Source organism: Vespa velutina, chromosome 7, assembly GCF_912470025.1.
Source record: "Vespa velutina chromosome 7, iVesVel2.1, whole genome shotgun sequence".
NCBI lineage: Eukaryota > Metazoa > Arthropoda > Insecta > Hymenoptera > Vespidae > Vespa > Vespa velutina.
This window is the reverse complement of record NC_062194.1, coordinates 5,897,441-5,919,877: the sequence shown is the minus strand read 5'-3', so window position 1 is coordinate 5,919,877 and position 22,437 is coordinate 5,897,441. Positions and strand designations below refer to the sequence as shown.

The 22,437-nt window shown below is 30.1% G+C and overlaps 2 protein-coding genes across 8 annotated transcripts in view; one reads left to right on the top strand and one right to left on the bottom strand.

The window, feature by feature from the left end:
* LOC124950487 overlaps positions 1 to 22,437 on the top strand; it is a 57,866-nt gene that overhangs the window by 21,624 nt on the left and 13,805 nt on the right. The window contains exons 1-2 of one of the 6 annotated variants that reach the window (XM_047497244.1): positions 13,007 to 14,393; positions 14,466 to 14,624. The exons of 4 other annotated variants lie outside the window; for them this stretch is intronic. The gene's annotated coding sequence lies outside the window, so the exon portion shown is untranslated. Of the gene's footprint in view, positions 1 to 4,918; positions 8,178 to 13,006; positions 14,394 to 14,465; positions 14,625 to 22,437 lie in introns of those variants that run through there. One more of the 6 variants, XM_047497243.1, reaches the window with a different exon arrangement.
* Positions 407 to 22,437, bottom strand: part of LOC124950491 — a 30,764-nt gene continuing 8,733 nt past the window's right edge. Inside the window, exons 1-3 of one of the 2 annotated variants that reach the window (XR_007101380.1) lie at positions 1,980 to 2,413; positions 981 to 1,147; positions 407 to 679 (exon numbers count right to left, since the gene is read on the bottom strand). Coding sequence is in view for 1 of the 2 variants with exons in the window: in XM_047497254.1 (XP_047353210.1) it covers positions 443 to 679; positions 981 to 1,147 (404 nt within the window). In the remaining variant the exon portion in view is untranslated. Of the gene's footprint in view, positions 680 to 980; positions 1,148 to 1,979; positions 2,414 to 22,437 lie in introns of those variants that run through there. The other variant, XM_047497254.1, reaches the window with a different exon arrangement.

Sequence of the window (22,437 nt, the reverse complement as noted above, 5' to 3'; positions counted from 1 at the left end):
GATAATTAGATTGTTACGTCAACGTAAATGACAATAACAATTTCACGAATAAAGGATTGTCCTTTATATAATTATCATTTGTATACGTATATGTACGTTTAATATCAATATCATTGCAAATGACAGCAATGGAAAATTATTAACTAGAAAATTGAAATTTCATCAACAGATAAAAACTGTTCGATCTGACTGTATGATGGATCTATAAAATTATGTAAATTCACGGGAAAGTTCTAGTTCATCTCTCTTCCAAGAAAATCGTGATATTCTTTTTGTACTAATAGATAGAAAACAAGCGAATAAAATACTTGCGCAAATTGTTCCTCTTTTAACATTTTTGAAATATTTAATAACTATAAATAAAGATAGGATTTTTTATTAGTTCAAATGAAATAAAAGGAAGCCGTGCATGAAACTTAATATTTTTTAATATTTTATCGAATCAAGGCGAATACATTGTTAAAATGATTTGAAGTATAAGAGCAAAAACGAAGTTGATTTCTTTCATCGTAAGATCGTTGGCAGTTCCAGTTCCGGTATTGCACAAAGATTTATCACAACAGGTAATGCAAGCGTAAGCTTTCGTTACTTCACCAATTTCGTAGCAACCCGAATTACATGTACTCGTGCACATTCTTTCCACCGAGAATATTTTAGGATAGTAAGGATATTGTATCACCTATAAAAAAAGAAAAACACACACACACACATACAAAAAAAAACGAAAAAATAAAAAGAAAAAAAATAATGGATTCGATTAAAGAAATCATATTTATTTAAAATTATATATGTATATTTTTTTTTCTTCTTCTATATTAATTCAAAGGAAAAATTATTTTTGATTTGTATCATATTTTTATTAATTCAATTATATTTTAATTGTTTTTTTTTTTTTTTTTATTATGTATATAATGTCAATATCGTAACATTTCATTATTTATACATTGATATTTTATTTTATAATATTAAAATTACCTTACCATGCAAATTCTTTCATATTCCGAACACTTTTTAATTATGGAACTGGCATTACTGGAAACATTGAAACAGGATTCTCCCTCAATGGAATTATTGCACTGATAACACCAAAAATCGTTTGATCGTTCATAAGCAGCATAAGTTTGATGTTCCAAATCCGTAGATAGACCTATTAATCGAAGAAAACTTACTACATATATACATCGTACACTTGATGAAAATCACGTTAATATTAATAATGCTAACATAAAATCTACTTTATGAAACAACTTTATGAACTCAACGTATTGAAGGGAAGATTATTGTAAGAATATAATAGAGACCAATTTTTAAATATGATCTGTCTTTCTGCAAATATTACGTATTTTTCATATAATCAATTAATTGTGTTATCGATGACAACATGATTTTTAAAGAAAATGAAATATAAAGAAAACGGGAGAATATTGAAATAAAATAATACATACACACATACACGCGCGCACACACACACACACATATATATATATATATAGTTTTGGATTGAACTACAATTTTTAGCGCGCAAAAGTAAATATGCATAGGCACAGAGCCGCCAGGCGAAAAATGTTAAAGGCACGTACGCATGCATATTCGTTATGTCTGTTTTAAATGTATACAAGCGATAATTATTGTTAAAAAATCTGTTTGATGTCATCTAGAAGAATATATAATAAAGAATATAAGATTCTATTTAGAAAATATAAATGCGATCTTATCACAAATCAATCTGAGGTCATCGAAAAATCAAACAATTATCATTACGATGATACCTTAATCCTTTGACGTCAATACAATATTCGTTTAAATCGTTTTTTTCTTTTTTTTATTTCTTGATTGTATTTATTAATACTTAAAGAAATAATCGCATAAATCAAGCGTATAAATGAAGCATAAAGTATATATACAAATACGAACATATATATGAACAAGGAAAGATAAGAAGATGGTAGACAGGAAGAAATGCATAATCCATCACTTACCATCGGAGAGAACGATCAAAGGCACGCAACGCTGACACGAATATCTTCAATCATTTTCGAAGAAATCGAAACACCTAATATGTATACCTGTATATGTATATACCTATATGTGTATTATATTAATTTGAATTAAGAATTGATGCTAAGGATAGTCGTCTTTATTGAAACAAGAAAAAAAAAAGAATTCGAAAAGACTGATGATCCGACATTTTCCTTCGCAATTTTCTATACACATATTGGAGAAAAAAGACACAAAGGATAATGTTAAACTCTAATAAACGAAGAATGACAGACAATGGAGAAGAAAGAGGAAGAAATATAGGATACTTTTGATTCGAGAAAAATAGATTCTATTTCGCGGAATTTCGTCATGGCGAAGACGCTCTCGCGACGCTCGCGACGCTCCATGACAATACGGAATCTTCGTGAGTCGGTGGCACGACCTCAGAGTTTGCGCACTACACGTGTCGCTCCGAAAACCTCGAAACATTGAAAATCGATAATCCTGCGAAAAGGTCCCTGTCCCTTTCGTCGTAGTTGTCGTTGTCGTCGTCATCGTCGTATGTTGACGTCAGAATCGTCGTACAAGCAGAATGAAATTAATTATGAATTTTAAACGTTTTTTCATTTTCTTTTTCTCTTTTATTTATTTATTTATTTTTTTGTTTGTTTGTTTGTTTATTTCTTTAGCTTTTTTTCCCATCAATAGTTTAAGATTATTCTAATTAATTTGTAAAGAAAAAATGAAGGATAATACATAGGATACTCATCTTTCTGATGAAAGAAAGAAAGATAGAAAAAAAAAAGAAACAAAAGCTATTTATCTCGTAATAATAATAATTATTTCCAAATGATTGACTCTTTAATTAATTCGTATAAAAGATCCGAGATAATTCGGAGTAACGTGTGCCCGTTCGATCGAAATAAATCGATTTTTCATTGAGGAATATAATATCCAATGAGGGAAAAATGAAATGAATCCATGAAATAAATTTACCGACGTTTTATCGAGAACAACGATAAAGAATTGCTTGTTGTCTGTCCTAAACGGATCTGTTTGTTCGAGTGTTTCGTTGTTACTTGTGTATGTTTTCCTGTTCCCGAAATTTAGAACGCATCTCTCTGCTCTAGATGCAACAATTATCAATCACTTAATATTCAGCCACTCGATAAATCGTCGACAATTTCGGTCATGAAATTAAAATTTTTATGTAAATATTATAACAATTATATTATTATTATTTTTTTTTTCTTTTTTGACGTCTATTAATTTTATACATTGATATAGGATGTATTTCTATTTTGTTATTTATATTATTACACATAATTGGACTCATTAGCTACAGTATCATGAATCATAAATGATGAATAACCATTGCGGTTCCAAAATATCGCGACTAATGTCTAAAATAATTACTTTTCAAATTTCTTTGACGTAAAGTATATATCAAATAAATTACGAAAAAAAAAAAATATAAAATATTTAAGTTTTTCTATATTCCTAGAAACATTCATTCTTTTTTCTGTATAGCAAACATCAAAAAGAAAAAAGAAAAATCTTTTCTAAAATCTTTTCTAATATCCATCTTAACGTTTCAAAATGTTCTAGTTTGGCTAAGTATTTTGGCAAATCGATGTTTTTCTCCGGCTTTCGTGTAATCGATTCTTTGGTTAATTGATGTTTGAATGATCGGCTATACCATTATATTAGATATCGCATGATTTCATCAATTCAAATATCAATATATTGATGACATTTTATTTCATTTAAGTATCATTTAAACTTTATTTGATAATATTCCATAAAATTTCATTAAAATTGAAAATAAAATTAGAACAGATTGATTCTTAATACTTCTTTCTTTTAGACGATTTTGTTATTTCATACAAAGATGATAAATAAAAATCATTCATTTTCTAAAGTAAATAATTTGCAAAATTTGATTAGTTAAAACATTTTGAAATGCAAATGATTTGTACCCATATATATATATATATATATATATATATATATATATATATATTTATAACATATTTTATTAATTTATTAAAGAGGTAAACAAACAATCATTTGTTATTTTGATGTAGTTTCTTTTTAACTAGATCTTTGAGCCATTGAATCTTCAATGTGCCGAGTATATCAAAGAATAGCACAAAGGAATCAGTTGTAACTTTTCATCGATCATTCTGCTTTTGTGAGACGTTACCTGCACATTTTGCAGAGGTGAATAACCGCAGGAAAATCGATTTCAAGTTGTTCAAGCAGTCGGCGGTACAACTGCTTTCTCTCTCACGAAGCTCTCTTACTTCTTTGAAATTACCGGAATAATTCAAAGTATAAATTTATCTTTTTTTTTCTCTTTCTTTCCTCTCTCTCTCTCTCTCTCTCCCTCTCTCTCTCTCTCTCTCTCTCTTCCCTCTCTCTTTCTCTGTTCAGCTAATATATATTTTATATTAGTAAATAATTTATCGACTGTCAATAAGATCGAACGATAAATTATATTATCTTTAATAATAATATTTAAACACTTTGAACGTTCTACAAATGCAAAACAAATTTTTCGTGGTCCAATCCAATAAAATGTTATTTGAAGTGGCACAGGTTATTTGCTTAAACTTTATAAAAAATTTACGACGTACCAGACTTCGATAGTCACTTCTCACGTTTCCATCTTGAAAATCAACTTTAATGGTTGTAAAACGTTCTAATGTATTCGTACAAGAAAATCGATTCTAGGAGATATTCGTACATCGATTTTCAGCTAAATTCGATTATTTAAAACACTTATATATATATGACTATATTTTATATATATATATGACTATAATATATGACTATATTATATATATATAATATGTTATTATATATAATATATAATATACTCATATATATACATACATATATAACGTATTTTATTAATTTATTAAAGAAATAAACAAGGAATTATTTGTTATATATAAAGTTTTCTATTGAAAGAATGAAATAAAAATAGAGTAGGAATAAATCAATAGCGATCTACAAGATCAAACAAAAGTTGAAAACATGGTACTTCTAAGACATGCTACCTTCGGTTGTTACAGCTGGTAATTTCGAGTTTGACAAAGAGAGACAAACAGAGAGAGAGAGAGAGAGAGAGAGAGAGAGAGAGAGAGGGAGAAAGTGAGAGAGAGAGAGGGAGAGAGAAGGCATAATTTACTCTCTTACAACTTTCGTGTAATTAATCCGTTCCTCATTAAATCCTCTTCATGCGATTATGTTTGTGTAATGATATCACGATCATGAAAGTCAGTTATTACGAAGAAAAAGAAAATAACGAAGAGGAAGGAAGAAGTAAGGAAAAAAATAAAAGTAAAAAAAAAAAGAAATAATAAAAATAAAAGGACGCATGCATGCGCATAAATTACATACCTACATATGCACTTCTACATATTTTCCTCACGTCGTTCAACATTTAATGTTCGAATATCAGATTTATTGTATATCGTAACAGAACCATTAAATGACGAATCGAACGTCCATGTTCGACAGAATGTAATGGATCATTTTAAGGTCAACGCAAAAAGTTAAGGAGTGTGACGGAAGATATTCTCCGATAAAAAAAAAAGACGCGAAATAATGCGAGGAGAAAAGTGTCGGAGGATGGGGTGAAAGGAAAAAACAAAAAAAAAATAGAAATAATTTATTTAACTCGACCGAGATAGTAATTTTTTTCTTGTAAGAAAATGTTTCCATGCGGGGGCGTTTGAAAATACGATAAAGTGGATTTCCTTGTGAAAAACGATTCGAAATTACACTTACGTTTACGTAGATACCAATATCTACGTGTATCTGCATACGTATAGATGTAATACATTTTAACATATATACAAACACTTACGAAGGAAGTAGAGAATAACAAGTTCTTTTCTAGAACGGCCATTAAGTTCCGTAGGCGATTCTTCGTCGAACAATGTGTATTCATTTCATTGACATTCACGTTGAAGCAACACGTGAGCGACGAGCTCTGATAAATTAAATGCGAGCGACGCACCAGGATAAAAACCACGAAAAGGATAATCGTGAATCAATAGTTAACGAGATTTGGATGCAATGCCAGAGATACGTTTACGATTAAAAAGGATTCGGATTTTATGTGCCTTCTACTATAAAGAAAAAAAGAAAAAAAAAAAAAAAAACTATGAAAAAGTAATCTCTTTTGCCAATGGATGCAACGATTTAACGATTTTATAACTAAGTTTTTCTATAAAGACGTATTATTATCGTATGTTAAATATTACGTATGAAATATTTAGTAAAATGCATATTTATGAAAATGTTAATTTATGCATTTAATTAGAGAAAATATAAGAGAGAAAACGTTTTACGTAGAGATATTGAAATGTTGATTTTTGTTTAAAATTGCAGAAATTAAATGGGATATATATGTAGCTCTACTTTCCACTAATCTTCCTACTTCACTCGGCCAGCAGTCGAAAATTTAATCAAAATATCTATATACCCTTCGTTCATTAGCGAATCCCAAGCTCAGTCGCATTTTTCTACGTAATATTAAAACGAAAAACCAATACATCATATGTGGATGAATAATATATCCCTTTTGATTAACATTTAAAACGCTTTTCCTATCGTCCTATATCAGTATTAATTCAACAACTTTTTAAACAAATTTACATTCTTATTACGACGTTATGCGAGGTTAGATTTATATCCAATTTTACAGAACTAAATAACGAAACTCTCGGAAGCTTCTTCGTGATAAAGTATGTAAGGAAATATATGAGTGTATGAAAGATTTAAACGTATCACACGCAAGAAAACAGGAAGGAGAATTAAAGAAAAACAAGAATGGAAAGAAAAGAGAAAAAAGAAATACGCAAACGAAGTATTAACAATTACGAAACGACAAAAAGTACGTTTGGGTAAACGACACGAAAATAAAAATAAAAACAAAAAAAAAAAGAAAAGAAAAAAAAAGGAGTAGAAAAAAAAGAAAACAAAGACTACAGATTTATTTTTCATAACATTTCGAAGCTTAATTTTCTGTCAAAAATAATAGCTGCGTCTTTGAAAGAGAATGATTTTCGTTAGTCGAAGCTCGTCGGAATGGGATATTGAAATAGGAAAAGAGGATAGAAGAGATTGACAGGTATATAGAGAAATACAGTGGGAAAGAAGGAAAGAGAGAGAGAGAGAGAGGGAGAAACAGCAATATATAGAAAATTGAAAAATCATCAAAGAAAAAAAGGAAGAAGATTCCTTTTCATTTGTCGATCTTGGAAAGTCAAGTTTGAAAGGATAGATTTACGTCATCGGATTAAAGTACAGCTGGTCGGTCGGTGTTTACGGTGAAGCAACACGTGAGAGACGACGAGTTAGGTTCTAACAACAGTACAACCCCCGTTTAACGTCGAGAAAGTTGCATATCCACGGTTGCTATGAGTTAGCGCGCGCGGTTCTAAAGGAAACCTCAGCAGCACGGCGGAAAGCTCCGAAGGGGATTGGTCGATCGGCTGCTGGTCGATCGTGGAAGGGACTACCGGGTCGAGACCGAACATCGCAGTATTGCTCCGACCGTCGCGACGGTCAGAACTATTTTCAAAAGCTCGGTGAAAAGTTCCGAAAAGCTTCGAAACATTCTATATCCTATTAAACTATCGATCATTATTATTTAATAGAATTTTATTACGGTCAAAACTATGTTATTTTCTTTCACGAATATTTACAGTTTTTTGTCTCGCGAAATGATTGAATCGTTTGAGAGTGAACTAGCGGCCTACGAGAAAGACTTTGAACGTGCAATTAAATTTTTATATTAAAATAATTTTTCATTTTATTTCTTTTCTTTTCTGTCTATCTTTTTTCTTTTCTATTTCTTTCTTTTTCTTTGATTTTTTAATGATTACATATATATATATACGCATATGTGTATATATGTGTATATATATATAGATATCTATATCTGTATATTTTATTTAATGGATAAAGAATATGCTATATAGAGAGTGAAGAGAAACTTCGTTAAAGGTATATTACTTTAAAGAGTAGCATAAAGGGAAATTGATTACGCGCCTATTAGAGAATTTCCGTGATCTCCGATTAGATCGTTCCGACTGATTTAGATCGATCTTTCGATAAAATTGAAGAAAACAAATAGATGATTGAAAAGGACGGCCATCGTCACTTTTGATTCAGAATCGGTACGTATTCATACACGTACATTCATTTTCTCTTATTATTACTTAATATATTTTGCTTTGTCATATCAGTAGAGACGAGAGAATAACGATCGATCTTATTCGTTCATTTGACGTTTCAATGTTTATTATAAAAAATTGTAATACTTCAAAGCAAAATCCCTTGAATATCTTCCCTTTATTTCTTTCTTCTTATTTATATTTTTATATATGTTTATTATTATTATTCTAAACGTTCGTTTAGAATATTATTTCTATGTTTGTACATTGTAAAAAAAAAAACTTGTTAAGATACATAAATTTTCCAAACGATCGATCAGAAAAAAATAATCAAAGTGAGACGACATTTCGTGCTCATTAAAACAGGAGAGTTCGATTAGAAATTAAAGTTTAAACTTTGATTTTGGTTTTTGCTTCCTTCAAAAAAGAGAAAGAAAAAGAGAGAGAGAGAGAGAGAGAGAGAGAAATGAAGAGAGAGCAAAAACATAGAAGCGAAAATGGTTCGTCATTCGGTATATGACAAAACCTACACTCTGTGCTTATAGTACTCGTACGTATGTGTGTACCTCCTTGTACAATTTCCTTTCATTTACGAACCAGGAGGAAACTTATCAAGACATTTTTCTTCCGGCGAATTCATTAAATGTAAAAAAAAAAATCGTATACATCATCGAGATCTAAATTTACAATTGCAATGAAGGTTACATTAACGGCACAAGGACTTTTTTTTTTTTATTACGAAAGACAAATAAAAAAAGATAAAAGGAACCGAAAATAAAAAAAAAAACAAAAAAAAAACGAGTTATATTTTTTAACTGGATTTAATATTTTATTAAAAGTTTAAAATTTCCCTGGTAGATACATACCTGTATATATATCAATATATTTACAGATCGTTATTAAACTAAAATATATCTATACAGAAATCGATCGTAAATATAATGAAATATACAGAATATATCCAATAATTAACGAATCTATCGGAAATAATAACAAAACGATATTCTATTCCAATTTTATAAATTTTTATGAAACTATTAGTTTATAAATGTTTCAATTGGACTTATTAAATCAGATCTTATTAAAAATGAAAGATAGATAATAGGGAAATTCTTTAAAGTTGATGTTTGGGATTTTTCTTAAGAAAAGTTCACAAGCCAAAGTCAATTTAAGATCGTGCAAACATTTGCTTATATTCAGATAGTTTTAATGCAAATTTTATATCGGCAACGTCAATTTCAATGTCTATTTACTTTCGTAATGTATTACCTTTACATGTATCTTCGTAAGATTTTTTTGTAATGGAAGCTAAATGATAAATCAATACTGTCACGAACGAACGTTCGCACGAGTTAGTTATAATTTTCTAAACGAACTTTATTAAAATAAATGCGAATAGTATAATGAACATCGTCGAAATAATATAATTATCGATGATTACACGTCTCATTCGATTAAGAAAATAGATATAAATTCAACACGAATTAGATACGAATGGATATGAATCAAAAGGATCATACATATGTTCGAAACAATAAATATTGTTCCCTTAATAATGTGACGATAATGAGACATCGATATAAAATCAAGTAATCGAAAGATTCGCAAATTTGTAGTTACTCAAGCATATTTGTTTACTTGCATAAGAAACAAATAATAATACAAAATAGTAATAATAATAATAATAATAATAATAATAATAATAATAACAATAATAATAAACAAGATCGTTAAAACGAAATTTGAACACCCTCGTTTCTGTGTTTTTCAGAGAAAGGCAAGAGCAGTGCTAGGAATTCACAGAATTTAATTAAACGCGATGGAAAAAATATTTACACATCGTTGCACATATATAGTGGGCACGTACACGGGAAAACCAATAAATATACATATATACATATATATATATACATATATATATATATATATATATATATGTTTATATATATATATATATGTTTATATATATATATATATATATATGTTTATATATATATATATATATGTTTACGTATAAAATATATATATCAGAATATATAAGTATTTTTATATATATACATGATCGCATAGACAATGTTTAAAAAGGACCGATCGATAAATCCTCGAAGTACTTTCGATGTTTGTTTTATTCTCCGCACGTTCGTCACAAATCAATTTTTCGAATTTTCCCCTTTTTATTCGAACAAACCTTCCTTTGCTGGTACGAACTAATTGCTCGCCATTGATCCATGATATAAAACTATTTACGTTGTATGATACTTTAATACGGCAAGGACTATTTGTTAATTGGATAAAGGAGCTTGCGAAAAACGTGGCCAGGTTTTTTATTCGTGAAGAAAGTGACGGTAATGCTATTTTTACATTGTCGACCGCTTTCCGTGAATACCGATAAAAGCGAGATGCGTAAACAACCTGAGATAATGACTTACGACGAGAAAAAAGGAGACAGAGAGAGAGAGAGAGAGAGAGAGAGAAAATAAACACTCGAAAAGGTTGTTGTTAATTTTTTATCGACGAAAGTAACGATCCACTCTTTGACAATATTTTTTCATTTTTTATCTTACATCCATTTAGCATGCCATTTTCATGAGTTTTATAAACTTTCAGATTGATAATAGAAAGAAAGTAAATTTTATTAGAACAAATATATTATAAAGATTTTCTTTGAGAAAAATCCTAAGTTAAATTAATTTAAGAAATATAATTTTCGTATACACATATTCATACACATATATATATATATATATGTGTGTGTGTGTGTGTGTGTGTGTCTATGTGTATATATATAGTGAATCGTTCCAAATATTTACTTCAAAAAGAAATATTTCCTCGAAGAAATTCCATTGTACTTTATTCCGGAACTTTTTGAACATTGAGATTTTGAAAAATTTTAGTACTCCACTTTTTTCAAGAATTACGTAGAAATGATGGTTAATACGAATAAATTTTTGCTACTTATAATTCACAAATCAAGCTTAAATCCGTGCTAGGGATAACGTTCAGAAATTCCATTACAATTTATCGTCAAATTTTGAACATTCCGTTCCACCCAAATATATTTACTTTCACGAGTTAATGTCAACGTGAGAATATATATCGTGTGATAATCGTGATGGAGAATCCTTCTAAATATTATTCTTTTATCGATTTCCTTCTTTCAGATGTTTTCTTCAGAATAAAAATAATCGATAGTTTTACGTAGATCTAAAAGCACTTTTTCGTAATATCAGAAATAATGCGATTATTTTAGCGAGACACGCGATAATCCTCGAAACTTTTTACGAAGTAAAATGATTTCGTCATTAAACTTTCTTGTCTGCGATAATATTCATTTCGAAGTTGTGACATTTTTTTCATGGACATGAAAGCAAAACCTAAAAGAGAAAGAGGGCGAGAGAAAGAAAGAGAGAGAGAGAGAAAGAGAGAGAGAGAGAGAGAAAGAGAGAGATATATAAAGAGAACAAAACGTTTCGAAAACTAGTTGGCGAGAAGTTAAGAGATCTAAAAAATAATGTAAGAGAAATATTTTTAACATTTTATTGTTCTTTCTCAAGAAATAATGAGACGCAAAGCGATTGTCGCGACCTATTCATAGTGGAGCAGTACAGTATTGATCATTCAATAGCCGATGTCGTGCACGTTCAGTGAAACAACTTTAAGGCGATCGGACATAGTCATCTTCTTTAAAAAAAAAAATTCAATATAACATTTGTATCAACTTTAATATTCATCAAAATCGTCCTTTCCTGTTTCCTTCTTTAAGTTTTTAACTTTCTCATTAGTATAACAAATGTCTCTCTCTCTCTCTCTCTCTCTCTCTCTCTCTCTATCTATCTATCTATCTATCTATCTATCTATCTTCCTCTATCTATCTCTTTCTCTCTTCTTGTAGAGAACAAAAGCGATGTTTCTATGTACGTAACTTTCAAAATCAGAAATGGCTTTAAGCGGATTCTCTTATTTCGTAAGATCGTAAATTCGTATATGAAATATACGTAGTTATGTGTAAGTTATATGACCTGAGAGAAGTAAGAAACGATGTTAAACAATTTTTCGCTAAGTACATTCTCAGGTAAGGAAGTAGATGCATTTGACATTAAGGTTTAATAAAAAGAGAGAGACAGAAATAAAGAGAGAGAGAGAGATAGAGATAGAAAGAGAAAGAGATGGGGAGAGACAGAGAGAGAAAGAAAGAAAGAGGAAGAAAGATAGAGAAAAAGATAAGTGTATCCTTTTGAAAAGGAATTTCATCGATTCGTATCATATATATATATATATATATATATATATATATATATATATATATATATATATATATATGTATATATATACACTACATGCGCATGTGAACAAAACTATGAACATAACTTATTTCCTGACGACATCTTACTCTCTTTCTCTATTTCTGTTAATCTTTCACTTCGGTAACTTCGTTTATCGTTAAAATGAAAAGTTAAAATGATATAAGTTTGAAGATCGTAAGAAAATACTTCACGGTTGTTAGAAAAAGAAAAAATTTCGAGAAATAGTTTTGTACTCTCGAGAATATCCTTTTAACCGAACGCGTATATAGTTCTTCCTACTTTTGTTGAAATTCAGGAACAAATGAAAAAGAAATTGAATCGACAATGTGTTTTCACATTTTACACGTGAAAATTTTATCAAATATACTTAATCCTAAGATAACGAAAACTTCTTCGAAACATTTTATCGAACAATAACATGTCACGAGAGATTTGAGATATATATATATATATATATATATATATATATATAAAAAGATATAGATATATTTTTCGTAAGAACTTTATATTCGGGAATAAACGAGAAATGATTTTTGATCGCTATCACATTATTAATAAACAATTCGACGATAGATTTTCTAATATTTAACAAGAAATGTTTCTTCGATGTTTGAGAAAAATATTTCGATCTTATTAACTCGTCATTGTCTCGATAAAACTTACGAACGATATTCAAAAAGTTGTTGATTAAAAAAGTAAGAGAAATTTGATTATATTCAAACGTTCAAAAATATTAGCCAAATGATCGTGAAGAAAAATAAATATCAATAATAATATTATAGTAAAATTATAGTTTCTAATATGACGAGTTCTTTCATAATTCGCGATCCTCGTCTCATCGATAATTATTAGAAAGAAGATGATGACAAGAAGAAATAATTTAACGTGCGATTATATTCGAACATTATTGTCTGGAATTTAAACCCTAGAGAAAGTCCTTTTAATCTTTTTCTTATTTTTCTTTCTTCTTTTCTTTTTTCTTTGTTTTGTTTTTTTCTTCTTTCACAATCGATCGGAGAAAGCCTCACTCGAATACGTGATACCACTGACGTTCGCGAATTGATTTGATGTTGTGAAATATGAAATAAAAAAAGAAAAAAAGAGAAAGAGAAAAAAAAAAACAATTTCGTGCTTTGCAAAAAATTGTAGAGAAGATTTTTATATAAAATCTCGATGACCGTATGAAATGCGAAAGTACGAAAGTATCGATCATCGATATTTGCAATAATTAGAGAAGATCATCTCGTGAAAATATGAGAATAATACTAATTACGTTCGTGGCTAATAGAGCGTTAAATCGTATTCTTGGTTTTATTACGGTAGCGAAGAGGAATGGGAAAACGCACGCATATACACACACACACACACACACACAAAATAAGTAAAACAACAAAAACGTATTCTCATCGTTCTAACGATGATCAATATTAAAAAAGGAGAGAAGAAAAATATTTGCCATTTTGATAATCGAGAAGAGATAAAAAAAAAAAAGAAAAAAGAAAAAAAAAGAAAGAAAAGCCAAAGAAAATCGCACCTCCGAGCGATTTCTAAGGTAATTTCCTTTTCTTACTAGGGTTCTCGAGTACTTTCTAGAGAGGATAAGAATAACTATCTCTTCATTTGCAAATCGACTCGGAGTCTATATCGAAGGCTAAGTGGATTTTAAAAAAAGCTTTATAAACGAAAGACGTTAGCCAATAAAGTAATGGCAATGATCTTCCATATAATACTATAATATCAAGAACTAAAATAGCTCGTTCATGATAACCATAGAAAAGAAAGATGAAAAAAAAATAAGAAGAACAAGAAGAAGAAGAAGAAAAAGGCCGGAAAAGAAAAGAAAGAGGTGGCGAAGGAGGTGGTGAAGGAGATGGCGAAGGAGGAGGAGAAGGAGAAGGGAGAAGATGGAAACGAGGTAAATTTGTTTCTAAGGCATACCACACCTGATCTTACTCCTACAACAAAGAGGATAATGTTTCTCACATAGTTAACAAGTAGCTTCGAAATTCGACGAAGGGATTCGTAAGGACGAGACTTAGGCCAAGGCCGATCGTTGAAAAAGGGAAGAATCCTCATCCAATCTACGAACTTAATCTTTCCGGCCTTCCTGTCTTGCCAACTTTAAAGCCAAACTGAAGATTGCCAGGTTTCTATTTTTTCTTTTTTTTTTTTTTTGTTTTTTTTTTGTTTTTTTTTTATTCTTTTCGTTTCTTCTTTTTTTTTTCCTTTTTTCTTTTTTTTTCTGTTGAGCTAATAATAAATAGCAATCCGGCTAGATATGATCGGACCAAAAATAATCGTCATAAATAGATTTCTTCTTTAGTAGGATTATTTTTATCGTTAATAGATATTTATGATTATAATCATTAGGTATATCATAAAAAGGGAATTAATCCATTTACTCACTTATGACGTATAAATTGATGGTCGAATAATGGACTTTTCTTTTTATTAATATTTTATTAATAATAAAAGTTAAATTTAACTTATCCCTTTTTTTTTCTTTTCTTTTTTTCTTTTTTCATATTCTATTTACGATTTCATTTTTCATTGATTACGATTCGATTAACAATCTCTCTCTGCGAGCGACAATAGCAATTTTTCAACGATATAATTTTTATACTCAGCTACCCACGAAACTATTGTTCGAGAGTAAAATATGAAGTATTCGAAATCAAAGCTTCACGTTTTCCTTCATTCTTATCGTTTTTGAACGGTACTGCTAATTCGAATTATTCCTCAGGCTTTATTTCTTGTTCTTGTTTTTCTTATTCTTCTTATTCTTCTTCTTCTTCTTCTTTGTCTTTACTTTCTTCGTTTATCTTGAAACGAAGTAACGAGCAAACTTCTGACAATTTTCTACGCTAAGGACGAACACAAAGGTGGGCATATTAAGAGGCATTAAAATCTAATTGAGAAGTCTACATTTTATTTTACATTTTTTTTTTTCTAACGTTCTCTTTGAAAATTTTTGATGTTTTCCTTGTTTCTCTCTCTCTCTTTCTCTCTCTCTCTCTCTCTCTCTCTCTCTCTCTTTCTCTCTCTTTACTTACTTTTTTTTTTTTTAATATTTAAAAAATCGTCAGACCGATGAGAAGGAAAAAAAGATAGAAAGAAAAATAGATCAATAACTACAAAAGAAGGGATATATTCAACGGAGAGAACGGTCGAGCGAGTTAAAATGTAAGATATAGGTAACGACAGATACGTAATTAACTTTTGGTTTCCACACTCGGTTGACTCTATCGTTCTGTTAAAATCAATCTGAATGACGAAACGTTTGTTCTCTCTGGAAATTGTAGCCCCAACCTTATTCTATCCGATCCCCATTCTTCTCCCTTTCTCTCTCTCTTTCTCTCTCTCTCTCTCTCTCTTTCTATCTTCAATTTCTATCTCTCTATCCTTTGCTTTTTCATTACTACCATCAGGATACCGTTCGATCACCGAACGTGATCATTGATTTCAATCCACGAGACGTAAATGTTCTGATATCTTCATTTTACGATCTGTCCGCGTAAATCCTTACCGCTCGAATAATTCCGCACCCGAGAGACATGAACTCCCGATATAATTAGAATTTTCTTTTCTATATAATAATTCGACGACGAATATATTCGATGGGTGATTTTTTTTATATTCGATATAAGAAAAAAGAAAAAAAAAAAGAAAAAGAGAAAAAAAGGAGGAAGAGGGGTATAAAAGAGAAAGAAAAATTTACCGTTCGGCGAACTTTACTTTCACGTCGAATAAATTTCCGTTAAAATGTACGTTCCGTTATAGTAAGCTCGCGTCTTATTTACTACGCCTTAGGTAAAAACGAAGGCTTTCTAAGGATGCCTTCTTGCAGAATTTATTAACTCTTCAGGGGAAAGTGTCGTATGATAGAAGGACTCAAGGGAAAAGGAAAGAAAGGTAGGGCGTAAAAACGGAAAATCTTTTGGGTAGATAGTAATATTCTCGTTCGAGAGAAAAGAGAAAGAGAGAGAGAGAGAGAGAGAGAGAGAGAAAGAGAGAAGAAGAAAAAAGAAAAAAAAGCATAAAAAAGAGGACACTTTTGTTCCATCATGTCTCACCGATCTCTACACCATTTCGTTTCGAACTTGATCTTTGCCGAGAGCGATTAAAGCGACTGAATCGAACAATTGGATTTTAAAATTGAAGTTATCGAATAGGTGCATACAATCGTGTTCCAAAGGAATAAAGGAAAGTACTTCGAAAAAAAAAAAAAAAAAAGAAAATAAAAATGAAAGAAAAGTAGTCCGAAGGGACTACTTTTTCGCTAATGTTCGATAAACTTTATAACGTTTCAATCGAGCATCGAAACTTTTTTAATCGACGACGAATTCATAGACAATAATTCACTTTTTTTTTGTAACTTTCTTTCTTTCTTTCTATCTTTCTTTCTTTCTTTCTTTCTTTCTTTCATTCTTTCTTTCTTTTTTTTTCTATCTTTCTTTCTTTCTTTTGTTTGTTTATTTTTTCTTCTCTTATTTTTATTTGTTTTTCCTTTTTTCATATCTTTTTATTTTTCTTTTTTTCTTTTTTTCATTCTTTCGATAATGCCCGTTAAATTTTTTCACGTGAAAATATTCACAGATCTACGTTCAAATACAATAACGCAGAAATATCTACTACGTGATATTATTTTTAGATGTTTTTATACGTCGTTACAATGTCAACCAGGATTTTGTTCTTTCATTCGTTCGTTCATTCGTTCGCTCGCTCAAGTTTATGTAATTTTAAGTTTTAATTTCATCCCTTTCTATTTCTATTTACAATAGACGCTGCATGTAACCACCCTTCTTCATAAATAATAGTTGCTTCTATTTCTCTCTCTCTCTCTCTCTCTCTCTCTCTCTCTCTCTCTCCCTCTCTTTTTCTCTCTCATTGTACGGTTATATGAACGATATCGAACGTGAATTGCCAGGAGCGTGTTCGAAAACGCGTGCATGTAGTAAGTACCTCAACGTAACTGTTCCCCTGAGATTTATTAGTCTTTGTTATTAAACAGGAAGATCTGCAGCATAATTAATTGAACTATTCATAAAATATTCGAAAAATAAATAGAGTTTTGAAATCGTCATTGGGAATAATATAAATGATATCATTTCTATATTGTCAATAAGAAGATTGAAATAAACGATATTATCAGGCTAATGGTGTGCGTAGGATACTGCCATTAAGTTTCCATATTATATAAAATGAATAGCTTCTCACCTTAGGCGAATATCTTATACGTAGCCTTCCAATTAATTGTCTTCCTCTTTAATTTCAAAGTTTAACTTTCTCTCATCCTTCTCTTTATTCTCTCTCTCTCTCTCTCTCTATATATATATATATATATATATATATATATATATATATATAAGTAAACTTTCTTTCTTCCGACTTGTTAGTTCGAAAACATTTAACAAAATTATAAAACTAACTTACGATCTTTACGAACGCAAATGTTTTGGTCAACCCTTTATTTTTTCTTCCCTTTAATTTAGACATATGAAAACGAACGAAACAACGTGATTTTCTCAAACGTCGAAGGATACTATTAACGCGTCACAATTGCAACTTAAATATTTCATTATGGTCGAAAGACATGAAAGGTTTTCGAGGTTTACGAATGAAATCTAAAATAGAAATATCGAGACCTGAACTTTTGTGTGCGCAAATACATTCAATGAATTTAATACGCTTGTTTATTATGCGAAACAACAAACGATTCAACGAATAGAATTATATACAAACAGAAGTAGCAATATCCTTGTCGAATGTCCTCGTAAACGTTTCCCATCGGATACGTATTCATGAATTTACAATTTCCATAGATATGTAATGTCATTTTTATTATTTTTCTTCACTTTCTTTATTTCTTTTTTTCTTCTTTTCTTCTTTTCTTCTTTTATTATCGGCGTACATTAACATCGATTTCTTTATTATAGCAATCCAATAATATTATCATATTATGTGGAATATGAGTCTTAATAAATTATCGTATATGCACGTGCACGAGAACAATCGAATTTGTTTATCGATCAATCCGCACACTTGCATATTCATGATTTGTAGCTACAAATGGTTATCGTGTTTGAAATGGAAACGAGAATAGAATAGTTGTTGTCATAAATCTATCCTTTATATTTCATTATCATTATCATTATTATTATTATTATTATTATTATTATTATTATTATTATTATTAAATACTTAGGTATAAATATATCACGTATATAATATTACGTATTTAACATCAAATTAAATATTTCAATTCGAGTTACAATGACATTTCTATAGGGGTGAGTTAAGAAAGAAGGAAAAAAGAACAAACAATCTCTAACATCAGTATTTTTTAACTAAAGCACAAAAAATGTACGTACATATGGTTTTTCATCTTTCATGCTCACTTTGTTGCGTTTTATAATACGACGCAAAGAAAAAGATAAGATCGTAATACGATTATTTCACGGTACCGTGCCCTTGCTATAGCCCTTTTAGGAGAAATCAGTGCTGTACTGTACTAACGGAAACCATCCAACCGTAAAAGTGCCCTATGATTCCAAGGGCAAATCGATTTCCAGCAAAACGCAGTTATCTCGCATTTAAGGCCCCAACGTTCTCGATATATCCCATTCTTCCACCGATTTCCCCTATATTTCTATTGAGATCCCTCAGGCATTTTCATCCCCTCTTCATCTATTTTATTCTTTTTTTTTCTCCCCCTCTCCTCCTCCACACCCCCACTCTCTCTCTCTCTCTCTCTCTCTCTCTCTCTCTCTTTCTTTTTTTTTCTTTTTTCTCTTTTTCAACTATTTGACAATCAAACGAATGAATATAATTTTATCGTTTCCCGTAGCCCCTATCATGGCATTTTCTTTGAAGATGTTCTGATAAACTACTTTTCCGCGAATATCCTGTTCGTAAATTCCTTTGAAATTTGAAAATTCTCTGTCGACTGATAGTACGTATATTCACCCTCGGCGGTACAAATAGATAAAAAAAATTTGAAAGTATTTCAAAGTGAAGAAATGTTCGAACGAATAGATCATTTTCTTATATGATCGACTAATTATTAACGATGATTTTATAGAAAAAGATTCATAAAATTATAAAGAAGGAACGTTATCTAAATATTACAGTAATGATGCCATTATCGAAGAAACAATTCCATGTCGTATGGTAGTTATTAAACAAAATAAAACAAAAAAAAAAATATATATATATATATATGATATATATATATATATCAAAATTGCATTATACTAAAATACAATCGATAATTGAATTTTCATGGGGACATCTATACGTATCGTACGATGTCGCAATTATAGGACGTAATAATAAATATGTCAATAAAATTATGAAACAAATTAAACAGTCCCAAATGAGTTTAACAATGTTATTGAATGATATTACGTGTTTTAAATTGAAATTATAATATTTACACTATGACCTTTTACAAGCGATAACTCTTGTCAGTACCATCCGTAGCTAAACAATTCGTCGAGTTATCATTATTTTATTTTTTGATTTAAGAGCGAATATTTTCTTTACGAAATATTGTTTCCTGTTAACGTCACAAATGTAAGTTTCGTAAAAAGGAAAAGAAATATGATTCTATGATACCATATCGCAGGAGGGTTTATAAATTACAGGTATACCAAAGGTCAAACATGACAAAAAAAAGATAAAAAAAAAAAAAAAAAAAAAAAAGAGAAAATGGGAAAAGAACTTTTTACCTTTTCTTGATTACACGATTAAAGTACGATCAAATGATAAGTTTGATCATTAACGTTAATAATCCGAAAGTTTTCGTTCTTCGTAGGGAAGGAGAGGGGAGGAGGAAGTGGGAGGAAAGAATGAAGCTCTGATGATTTAGGACTGTCTTAATTCGTTCGATTAAAAAAAAAAAAAAAAAAAAAAAAAAAAAAAAAAGAAGAAAAGAAAAGAGAAAGATAATTTCAAAAAATAATTCTGAAAAAGAAAGAGAAGATCATCCTACATTTTATGACCTCATAGAAGAATAGCTCACATTCTTTGTTCTTCGGCCTATGCGAAAACTGATAATAACATGCAAGTGGGTCGCCATGCAACCTTTTCAATCCACATAGATTTTCATTTAACAATAGAAATTATTTCCTATAGTAAGGATACTAGGATCGTCATATGATTCTTGAACTTTGCTTTTTTCTATTGAATAGAGAGAGAGAGAGAGAGAGAGAGAGGGAGAAAGAAAAAGAAAATATAGAGAAACGTTTTATTCTTTTTTATTTTTTATCGAGTATAAATACGATATTAAATATCATCTCGTTCATAAAAAAAAAAAAATATATATATATATATATATATATATATATATGTATATATATGTATAGATATAATCTAGAACACATTATCGTAGCATTGCATATCGATTAAGGTACTTCTTCCTTTGAATGATAAAAATGAAAGTATCCGTAGATATTGAGAAAAGAAGAAAACAAAAATACAAAAAGGATGAAAAATAAGGAAGGATAATAAGATCGTTCCTTGAGATATCTCTCTTATGTGATCCAAAAAGAAAATGGAAAGTCACGACAGGGAAGGATTAAGGAATGGATTGGGTGATGAGGGGTGAGGGATCGATAAACGGAGAAGCATTTCCTTTTCAAAGCAAATCGAGCGGATATTTTGGTAAGAACGACTTTTAATCGAATCTGTATTAGCACTAGAACGTCTCTAAACGATCCCATTAGCTAGCTTGCGTTCAAGGATCTTATCAGCAGGTAGCTGTTAGCGAAACGACGTCGATGACTGGTTCAAGCTATTATACTTGAAAAGCTCTTCCTAATAATGAACTTTCTAGCTAAGTAGAGAGACTATCAATTAAGAGACGTTCAAGACACTATCTTTCTCTTTCTCTTTCTCTTTCTCTCTCTCTCTCTCTCTCTCTCTTTTTCTGTTTCTCTTTTCTCTAATTCTCATGCTTTATCCGAAAATACCGAAGGCGTCGAGAGAAACATCCAATCTATTTGACAATCGACATTAATTTCGTGCTCGAACTCCACTTCGAATCTATACGCTAATTCCATTTCTGTATTCCAAAACGTATTTCAAAACGGAAATCACAAACGAACGCTCATGTTCGCTTCATGATTTACAATCTGTAATATATCGACCTATCTTCGTACTCATGATTCTCTATGAACTTTCAATCTCTTATATGTATTTTACTTCATTTTTTCTCCATCTCTTTCTCTCTCTCTCTCTCTCTCTCTATATATATATATATATATATATATATATATATATATATCTTCCTCTTATTAAAACAACAAGCATGTTTGAAAGCCGCCTATTAACAGTACTAATTGGAATATGTACGGTCGAGAAACGTACAATTTTTTCCCTATATCACAATCGATATCCCTGATTAGAAATATTAAAAGGGCATAAATTCGACTCGATGAGACCTCATTCATTTTTAATATTTTGATTGTTTTTAACGAGCAAGTTCGAAAGAAAAGAAAAAAAAAAAAAAAAAGAAAAAAAATACTCTTATCAACGCCTACATGAGAATATTTTTACATATATCTAACATTGGGACAATTGAAATATAAAATTATAATCGTGGGTAGACACTTATCGCAAATCTGATCTCGTTTAAAAACGATCGTCAATGTTTAATGTCGACGTTAATCGGTACGACAATGTGTCCGATTTAATTCATAGCACGAGCACGTTAACGATAATTGTTCCGTTAGTAGAGGAAGAGAGAGAAAGAGAGAGAGAGAGAGAGAGAGAGAGAGAGAAACGTCAACGACGATAACGACGACGACGATGACGACGACTGGAAGAATTATACCTAGTTCAATTTCTTCATTAATTGTTAACTCGGATTCGACACCTGGAATAAAATTTTTCTTCTTTCCTTTGCTCCTTCTCTCATTCTCCCCCGTTTTTTTTTTTTTTTTTTTTTTTTTTTTTAT